The sequence below is a fragment of the Oncorhynchus clarkii genome, unplaced genomic scaffold (genome assembly GCF_045791955.1).
Source record: "Oncorhynchus clarkii lewisi isolate Uvic-CL-2024 unplaced genomic scaffold, UVic_Ocla_1.0 unplaced_contig_2102_pilon_pilon, whole genome shotgun sequence".
NCBI lineage: Eukaryota > Metazoa > Chordata > Actinopteri > Salmoniformes > Salmonidae > Oncorhynchus > Oncorhynchus clarkii.
In genome coordinates this window covers 278,858-289,739 of record NW_027260992.1, presented here as the reverse complement: position 1 = coordinate 289,739, position 10,882 = coordinate 278,858, and the positions used below count along the sequence as shown (strand labels likewise).

The 10,882-nt window shown below is 40.8% G+C and overlaps 1 protein-coding gene across 1 annotated transcript; it reads left to right on the top strand.

The window, feature by feature from the left end:
* Nucleotides 1-204: 204 nt before the first annotated feature.
* LOC139402864 (C-type lectin domain family 4 member M-like) lies at nucleotides 205-10,290 on the top strand. Its single transcript, XM_071146759.1, has 7 exons — nucleotides 205-391; nucleotides 544-645; nucleotides 1,520-1,924; nucleotides 7,340-7,483; nucleotides 7,621-7,745; nucleotides 9,444-9,544; nucleotides 10,119-10,290. The coding sequence occupies exons 1-7, from the start codon at nucleotides 205-207 to the stop codon at nucleotides 10,288-10,290; spliced, it is 1,236 nt and encodes a 411-aa protein (XP_071002860.1).
* Nucleotides 10,291-10,882: the final 592 nt, after the last annotated feature.

Below are 10,882 nucleotides of genomic sequence, written 5' to 3'. Positions count from 1 at the left end.
AAGTTCAACTGGTGCAGAAATGGTCCCAACCTCAACCACCATGTTACACTTTTATTATCTTCCTCTTTCTACATTTCCATTTTATTCTGAGGGTGACATCATAAACTGTTAGTCACAGACTCAGAGCAGAGACAGAAACAGACACAGACAGAGGGGCAACGATAGTACCAGAGTACAGACAGAAAACACAATAAGTTGTTGGAGATGTCTGAGGTCATCAATGCTGAGCCAGATATGAACAATAAGGTCAAGTTTAACAGAGGTGAGATGAAGGAGAGGATTGTGGATATCTATGTCAGTGCAGACACCCTGAGAGACGGTGAGACCAGCACCAAGAGAGAAGAGACAGCAGACACTGCTCCTAATAATGGATCAGGAGACCAGCACTCAGGTAACACACACTCACACAAACACGCAAATAAATTACACATACAATACATTAAACAGGTGAGATTATCCTGTAGTACTACAGATTTATTTGTCCCAATCCTGGATGATACAGTAAAACACATTACCAAAGATCTTTAATCATTTGTGATTCAGTACATGTTCAGTGGTGGAAGAAACCCTCTGGAGTTGCTGCAGTGTGTCTGGGGCTGCTGTGTGTTCTCCTACTGGCTGGGATCATAGGCCTGTCTGTTCAATGTAAGTCTACAGTATATCTATACTAAACAGCAATATAAACGCAACATGCAAACATGTCTAAGATTTCACTGAGTTACAGTTCATATCAGTCAATTGAAATAAATAAATGAGGCCCTAATCTATGGATGTCACATGACTGGCAGAGGTTCAGCCATGGGTGGGCCTTGGGGGGCATAGGTCCACCCACTTGGCAGCCAGATTCCAACCACTGGGGAACCAAGCCCAGCCAATCAAAATGAGTTTTTCCCCACAAAAGGGCTGTATTACAAACAGAAATACTCCTCAGCACCCTCCCTCAGACGATCCAACGGGTGAAGAAGCCAGATGTGGAGGTCATGGGCTTGCGTGGTTATACGTGGTCTCCGGTTGTTCGCCCAGTTAGACGTACTGCCAAATTCTCTAAAACAACATTGGAGTCCGCTTTTGTTAGAGAAATTAACATTAATATATCTGGCAAGAGCTCTGGTGAACATTCCTGCAGGTACCATGCCAGTTGCACGTTCCCTCAAAACTTGAGATATCTGTTGCAAAACTACATTTAAAGAGGCCTTTTATTCTCTGCTGCACCAGGTGCACCTGTGTAATGATCATGCTGTTAATCAGCTTCTTGATATGCCACACCTGCCAGGTGGATAGATTATCTTGGCAAAGGATAAATGCTGATGAACAGGGATGTAAACACATTTGAGAGAAATAATCTTTTTGTGTATTATGGAACATTTCAGGGATCTTTTAATTAATCTCATGAAACATAGGACCAACACATGTTGCATTTATAATTTTGTTCACTGTTTAAATAGTTCTTATAATTCAGATTTAATAGTTCTGATATGATCTATTTTAGTAAGCAACTTCGTCTTTATTGTTGTTGCAGACAGAAACATCTCAAATAACTCATCTTCAGAGAGAGACCAGCTACAGACCAGTTACAACAACCTGTCTAAAGAGAGAGACCAACTACAGACAATTTACATCACCATGACTAAAGAGAGAGACCAGTTACAGACCAGTTACAACAACCTGACTAAAGAGAGAGACCAACTACAGACAATTTACATCACCATGACTAAAGAGAGAGACCAGCTACAGACCAGTTACAACAACCTGTCTAAAGAGAGAGACCAACTACAGACAATTTACATCACCATGACTAAAGAGAGAGACCAGTTACAGACCAGTTACAACAACCTGACTAAAGAGAGAGACCAGTTACAGACCAGTTACAACAACTTGACTAAAGAAAGAGACCAACTACAGACTGAGAGAGATTTTCTTAGCGGGAAGCTTACCAATTGCAGTGAGTAAACCTACAGTAACAAATTATCATTCATCCAACAAACTGTATAGTGTGTCTGTATTCTTTCATTAAGTATACAGGGTGATAAGTTGAAGGAAATTCATGTTATATTCTTGTAGAACAAACCTGTCCTGAAGGCTGGCAGAAATTTGAATCCAGTTGGTACTTCCTGTCTACTGAGACTAAAACCTGGAAGGAGAGCAGACAGGAATGTCTGGAGAGAGGAGCAGACCTGGTGATCATAAACAGCGATAAGGAACAGGTGATAGTGAGAAAGAGAGAGAGACGGGTAGATATGATCAAACATGAATATACAGTGCCTTGCGAAAGTATTCGGCCCCCTTGAACTTTGCGACCTTTTGCCACATTTCATGCTTCAAACATAAAGATATAAAACTGTATTTTTTTTGTGAAGAATCAACAACAAGTGGGACACAATCATGAAGTGGAGCGACATTTATTGGATATTTCAAACTTTTTTTAAAAATCAAAAACTGAAAAATTGGGCGTGCAAAATGATTCAGCCCCCTTAAGTTAATACTTTGTAGCGCCACCTTTTGCTGCGATTACAGCTGTAAGTCGCTTGGGGTATGTCTCTATCAGTTTTGCACATCGAGAGACTGACATTTTTTCCCATTCCTCCTTGCAAAACAGCTCGAGCTCAGTGAGGTTGGATGGAGAGCATTTGTGAACAGCAGTTTTCAGTTCTTTCCACAGATTCTCGATTGGATTCAGGTCTGGACTTTGACTTGGCCATTCTAACACCTGGATATGTTTATTTTTGAACCATTCCATTGTAGATTTTGCTTTATGTTTTGGATCATTGTCTTGTTGGAAGACAAATCTCTGTCCCAGTCTCAGGTCTTTTGCAGACTCCATCAGGTTTTCTTCCAGAATGGTCCTGTATTTGGCTCCATCCATCTTCCCATCAATTTTAACCATCTTCCCTGTCCCTGCTGAAGAAAAGCAGGCCCAAACCATGATGCTGCCACCACCATGTTTGACAGTGGGGATGGTGTGTTCAGCTGTGTTGCTTTTACGCCAAACATAACGTTTTGCATTGTTTCCAAAAAGTTCAATTTTGGTTTCATCTGACCAGAGCACCTTCTTCCACATGTTTGGTGTGTCTCCCAGGTGGCTTGTGGCAAACTTTAAACAACACTTTTTCTGGATATCTTTAAGAAATGGCTTTCTTCTTGCCACTCTTCCATAAAGGCCAGATTTGTGCAATATACGACTGATTGTTGTCCTATGGACAGAGTCTCCCACCTCAGCTGTAGATCTCTGCAGTTCATCCAGAGTGATCATGGGCCTCTTGGCTGCATCTCTGATCAGTCTTCTCCTTGTATGAGCTGAAAGTTTAGAGGGACGGCCAGGTCTTGGTAGATTTGCAGTGGTCTGATACTCCTTCCATTTCAATATTATCGCTTGCACAGTGCTCCTTGGGATGTTCAAAGCTTGGGAAATATTTTTGTATCCAAATCCGGCTTTAAACTTCTTCACAACAGTATCTCGGACCTGCCTGGTGTGTTCCTTGTTCTTCATGATGCTCTCTGCGCTTTTAACGGACCTCTGAGACTATCACAGTGCAGGTGCATTTATATGGAGACTTGATCTCACACAGGTGGATTGTATTTATCATCATTAGTCATTTAGGTCAACATTGGATCATTCAGAGATCCTCACTGAACTTCTGGAGAGAGTTTTCTGCACTGAAAGTAAAGGGGCTGAATAATTTTGCACGCCCAATTTTTCAGTTTTTGATTTGTTCAAAAAGTTTGAAATATCCAATAAATGTCGTTCCACTTCATGATTGTGTCCCACTTGTTGTTAATTCTTCACAAAAAAATACAGTTTTATATCTTTATGTTTGAAGCCTGAAATGTGGCAAAAGGTCGCAAAGAGAGAAGGAGAGAATTAGAGAACGCACACTTAGATTCACACAGGACACCGAATAGGACAGGAGAAGTACTCCAGATACAACAAACTGACCCCAGCCCCCGACACATAAACTACTGCAGCATAAATACTGGAGGCTGAGACAGGAGGGGCCAGGAGACACTGTGGCCCCATCCGAGGACACCCCCGGACAGGGCCAAACAGGAAGGATATAACCCCACCCACTTTGCCAAAGCACAGCCCCCACACCACTAGAAGGATATCTTCAACCACTAGATATGGTTTATCTACAATGTTTTCTCTAATTTAACAAATTACTCTACATTATATTGATGATTATATTGATTATTATCATAACAAATGCCCTGATGTGAACACATTATATATAGCCTGTCAAGATCTGTTCCATTAATTCACAAAGTAAATACAATTAAATTGATTTAAAAATAAATATATATTACTCACAATTTCACACATTTTCAACATATATTTTCCCCATTCTTGACAAGCAGTTCCCTTATTCCACCACTTGGCACTCATTGTTCCTAATGGATGGTCATGTCTGTGTGTAAATTCAAGCAAACATTCATATAAATCTCAGACCTTGAGTGGAAATGACGCTACACATGGTTTACTAACAGATTTGTGTCTGTCTGTGGTTGATGAGGCCTCTGGTTGTCATTAACAGAGAACAGGAACAGGTGTCAGAGACAGAGAGCTGGATGGGGTTCTGGACTAACATTCCTTGGTCAGTAGTGTATTTTACACATATAGACCATTTGTAGTTATCTTCATCTTTCTCAACAACACACATTTCTCTTCAACCTCAACAAGAGACGCTGGATTGGCCTGACTGACATAGATGAAGAGGAGACCTGGAGATGGACACACACACACACACATTACATGGTTTGTATTTGCATACTTAGTAGTTACTTAGTAGTTACTGTATGTTTCACACATCATCAGATACAACATGAAGTCAGTACAACAGACTCATTGTTAAATGTGTTTTCAATCAACAATGAAAACACACTGCAGTAGCACCCCACATTAGACACAACATGAGGTCTGAACATTAGACACAACATGAGGTCAGGACATTAGACACAACATGAGGTCAGGACATTAGACACAACATGAGGTCAGGACATTAGACACAACATGAGGTCCGAAAATTAGACACAACATGAGACTCGTTCAGAAGACACAACATGGAGGTCAGTGCATTAGACAAAACATGAGGTCAGGACATTAGACACATCATGAGGTCAGGACATTAGACACATCATGAGGTCAGGACTAGACACAACATGATGTCAGTACATTAGACACAACATGATGTCAGTACATTAGAAACAACATGAGGTCAGTACATTAGACAAAACATGAGGTCAGGACATTAGACACATCATGAGGTCAGGACATTAGACACATCATGAGGTCAGGACATTAGACACATCATGAGGTCAGGACTAGACACAACATGATGTCAGTACATTAGACACAACATGATGTCAGTACATTAGAAACAACATGAGGTCAGTACATTAGACAAAACATGAGGTCAGGACATTAGACACATCATGAGGTCAGGACATTAGACACATCATGAGGTCAGTACATTAGACACAACATGAGGTCAGTACAGTAGACACAACATGAGGTCAGGACATTAGACACAACATGAGGTCAGGACAGTAGACACAACATGAGGTCAGTACATTAGACACAACATGAGGCCATGACATTAGACACAACATGAGGTCAGGACATTAGACAAAACATGAGGTCAGTAAATATACACAGCAGGAGGTTATACAGTTTCTCCTGATAAGTCAGTCCACTGTTCTCAGGAATCAGCTATAAAGTTCAACTGGTGCAGAAATGGTCCCAACCTCAACCACCATGTTACACTTTTATTATCTTCCTCTTTCTACATTTCCATTTTATTCTGAGGGTGACATCATAAACTGTTAGTCACAGACTCAGAGCAGAGACAGAAACAGACACAGACAGAGGGGCAACGATAGTACCAGAGTACAGACAGAAAACACAATAAGTTGTTGGAGATGTCTGAGGTCATCAATGCTGAGCCAGATATGAACAATAAGGTCAAGTTTAACAGAGGTGAGATGAAGGAGAGGATTGTGGATATCTATGTCAGTGCAGACACCCTGAGAGACGGTGAGACCAGCACCAAGAGAGAAGAGACAGCAGACACTGCTCCTAATAATGGATCAGGAGACCAGCACTCAGGTAACACACACTCACACAAACACGCAAATAAATTACACATACAATACATTAAACAGGTGAGATTATCCTGTAGTACTACAGATTTATTTGTCCCAATCCTGGATGATACAGTAAAACACATTACCAAAGATCTTTAATCATTTGTGATTCAGTACATGTTCAGTGGTGGAAGAAACCCTCTGGAGTTGCTGCAGTGTGTCTGGGGCTGCTGTGTGTTCTCCTACTGGCTGGGATCATAGGCCTGTCTGTTCAATGTAAGTCTACAGTATATCTATACTAAACAGCAATATAAACGCAACATGCAAACATGTCTAAGATTTCACTGAGTTACAGTTCATATCAGTCAATTGAAATAAATAAATGAGGCCCTAATCTATGGATGTCACATGACTGGCAGAGGTTCAGCCATGGGTGGGCCTTGGGGGGCATAGGTCCACCCACTTGGCAGCCAGATTCCAACCACTGGGGAACCAAGCCCAGCCAATCAAAATGAGTTTTTCCCCACAAAAGGGCTGTATTACAAACAGAAATACTCCTCAGCACCCTCCCTCAGACGATCCAACGGGTGAAGAAGCCAGATGTGGAGGTCATGGGCTTGCGTGGTTATACGTGGTCTCCGGTTGTTCGCCCAGTTAGACGTACTGCCAAATTCTCTAAAACAACATTGGAGTCCGCTTTTGTTAGAGAAATTAACATTAATATATCTGGCAAGAGCTCTGGTGAACATTCCTGCAGGTACCATGCCAGTTGCACGTTCCCTCAAAACTTGAGATATCTGTTGCAAAACTACATTTAAAGAGGCCTTTTATTCTCTGCTGCACCAGGTGCACCTGTGTAATGATCATGCTGTTAATCAGCTTCTTGATATGCCACACCTGCCAGGTGGATAGATTATCTTGGCAAAGGATAAATGCTGATGAACAGGGATGTAAACACATTTGAGAGAAATAATCTTTTTGTGTATTATGGAACATTTCAGGGATCTTTTAATTAATCTCATGAAACATAGGACCAACACATGTTGCATTTATAATTTTGTTCACTGTTTAAATAGTTCTTATAATTCAGATTTAATAGTTCTGATATGATCTATTTTAGTAAGCAACTTCGTCTTTATTGTTGTTGCAGACAGAAACATCTCAAATAACTCATCTTCAGAGAGAGACCAGCTACAGACCAGTTACAACAACCTGTCTAAAGAGAGAGACCAACTACAGACAATTTACATCACCATGACTAAAGAGAGAGACCAGTTACAGACCAGTTACAACAACCTGACTAAAGAGAGAGACCAGTTACAGACCAGTTACAACAACTTGACTAAAGAAAGAGACCAACTACAGACTGAGAGAGATTTTCTTAGCGGGAAGCTTACCAATTGCAGTGAGTAAACCTACAGTAACAAATTATCATTCATCCAACAAACTGTATAGTGTGTCTGTATTCTTTCATTAAGTATACAGGGTGATAAGTTGAAGGAAATTCATGTTATATTCTTGTAGAACAAACCTGTCCTGAAGGCTGGCAGAAATTTGAATCCAGTTGGTACTTCCTGTCTACTGAGACTAAAACCTGGAAGGAGAGCAGACAGGAATGTCTGGAGAGAGGAGCAGACCTGGTGATCATAAACAGCGATAAGGAACAGGTGATAGTGAGAAAGAGAGAGAGACGGGTAGATATGATCAAACATGAATATACAGTGCCTTGCGAAAGTATTCGGCCCCCTTGAACTTTGCGACCTTTTGCCACATTTCATGCTTCAAACATAAAGATATAAAACTGTATTTTTTTTGTGAAGAATCAACAACAAGTGGGACACAATCATGAAGTGGAGCGACATTTATTGGATATTTCAAACTTTTTTTAAAAATCAAAAACTGAAAAATTGGGCGTGCAAAATGATTCAGCCCCCTTAAGTTAATACTTTGTAGCGCCACCTTTTGCTGCGATTACAGCTGTAAGTCGCTTGGGGTATGTCTCTATCAGTTTTGCACATCGAGAGACTGACATTTTTTCCCATTCCTCCTTGCAAAACAGCTCGAGCTCAGTGAGGTTGGATGGAGAGCATTTGTGAACAGCAGTTTTCAGTTCTTTCCACAGATTCTCGATTGGATTCAGGTCTGGACTTTGACTTGGCCATTCTAACACCTGGATATGTTTATTTTTGAACCATTCCATTGTAGATTTTGCTTTATGTTTTGGATCATTGTCTTGTTGGAAGACAAATCTCTGTCCCAGTCTCAGGTCTTTTGCAGACTCCATCAGGTTTTCTTCCAGAATGGTCCTGTATTTGGCTCCATCCATCTTCCCATCAATTTTAACCATCTTCCCTGTCCCTGCTGAAGAAAAGCAGGCCCAAACCATGATGCTGCCACCACCATGTTTGACAGTGGGGATGGTGTGTTCAGCTGTGTTGCTTTTACGCCAAACATAACGTTTTGCATTGTTTCCAAAAAGTTCAATTTTGGTTTCATCTGACCAGAGCACCTTCTTCCACATGTTTGGTGTGTCTCCCAGGTGGCTTGTGGCAAACTTTAAACAACACTTTTTCTGGATATCTTTAAGAAATGGCTTTCTTCTTGCCACTCTTCCATAAAGGCCAGATTTGTGCAATATACGACTGATTGTTGTCCTATGGACAGAGTCTCCCACCTCAGCTGTAGATCTCTGCAGTTCATCCAGAGTGATCATGGGCCTCTTGGCTGCATCTCTGATCAGTCTTCTCCTTGTATGAGCTGAAAGTTTAGAGGGACGGCCAGGTCTTGGTAGATTTGCAGTGGTCTGATACTCCTTCCATTTCAATATTATCGCTTGCACAGTGCTCCTTGGGATGTTCAAAGCTTGGGAAATATTTTTGTATCCAAATCCGGCTTTAAACTTCTTCACAACAGTATCTCGGACCTGCCTGGTGTGTTCCTTGTTCTTCATGATGCTCTCTGCGCTTTTAACGGACCTCTGAGACAATCACAGTGCAGGTGCATTTATATGGAGACTTGATCTCACACAGGTGGATTGTATTTATCATCATTAGTCATTTAGGTCAACATTGGATCATTCAGAGATCCTCACTGAACTTCTGGAGAGAGTTTTCTGCACTGAAAGTAAAGGGGCTGAATAATTTTGCACGCCCAATTTTTCAGTTTTTGATTTGTTCAAAAAGTTTGAAATATCCAATAAATGTCGTTCCACTTCATGATTGTGTCCCACTTGTTGTTAATTCTTCACAAAAAAATACAGTTTTATATCTTTATGTTTGAAGCCTGAAATGTGGCAAAAGGTCGCAAAGTTCAAGGGGGCCGAATACTTTCGCAAGGCACTGTATATTTATCTTTCTCAACAACAGGAGTTTCTCTTCAACCTCAAGAAGAGACTCTGGATTGGTCTGACTGATTCTGATAATGAGGGGACCTGGAAATGGGTGGACGGCACCCCACTGACAACAGGGTGAGAGATGATAACTAATCTGTCAATAAAACAAGCAACCTTTGTCTATACAGGTAATTGTCATTGATGGCAGCAAAGTTAACTATGAAAAATGTCTGTATATTATTTAGGATTGTGATGTTTTTAACCCTGTAGGTACTGGTATTAACCATGATATCTGACTGTTGTTAACCCTGTAGGTACTGGTATTAACCATGATATCTGACTGTTTTTAACCCTGTAGGTACTGATATTAACCATGATATCTGACTGTTGTTAACCCTGTAGGTACTGGTATTAACCGTGATATCTGACTGTTATTAACCCTGTAGGTACTGGTATTAACCATGATATCTGACTGTTGTTAACCCTGTAGGTACTGGTATTAACCAGGATATCTGACTGTTGTTAACCCTGTAGGTACTGGTATTAACCATGATATCTGACTGTTTTAACCCTGTAGGTACTGGTATTAACCATGATATCTGACTATTGTTTACCCTGTAGGTACTGGTATTAACCATGATATCTGACTGTTGTTAACCCTGTAGGTACTGGTATTAACCATGATATCTGACTGTTGTTTACGCTGTAGGTACTGGTATGCCAAACAGCCTGATAATGCAGGTCCTACTGGGGAGGAGGACTGTGCTGAGATACACGAAGATCAGAGTCCTCTACAGGCATGGAATGACTTGTCATGTGACAGCGAACTCAACTGGATTTGTGAGAAAGCATTTCAACATCACCATGACAACATGAAGTAATACATACAGCAACCTACAGTTCTCTCTCTCTGTGTCTCAAACCAACGCACAATATTGTATTTCTTTGTATTAGCATATTAATAAAAGCTTTACTCACAAAAAAAAAATCCTGTGTACAAGTCAACATGAAGTCAGTACATTTGACTTTGTCAACACTCTGCATGCAGTACATTTCACCATTTCCAGATAAAATGCAATCTTCTTACTTGCTACAGATATTTACAATCTCCAATTGAGGCCTGGTGGAAACATTCTCAACAGTACCAAACCACCATTGCATACACTGTATAGGAGTTGACTGTGTCACTAATCAATGAGGTGTAGTAGAGATATCAAAGGGTATCAATGGATGTTACTTAATATTTTTTGAAAGTCAGTCTTTGTTGTCAAGTTACATTTAGGCACACTATCAAATGCTCACATTTAACTGCTGTTCCCTTATATGGGTAACACATTTGGGAAGTGAAATGGGTATTTTCAGTGGTTCAACCAGCTGTCACTCAAACTCAACCAATCAGGTTCATTAGGAGAGAAGTGGGCTATGGCCAATTATGTCGCCATCTCATCCTCACTGGTTAAGACGACTCCCCCT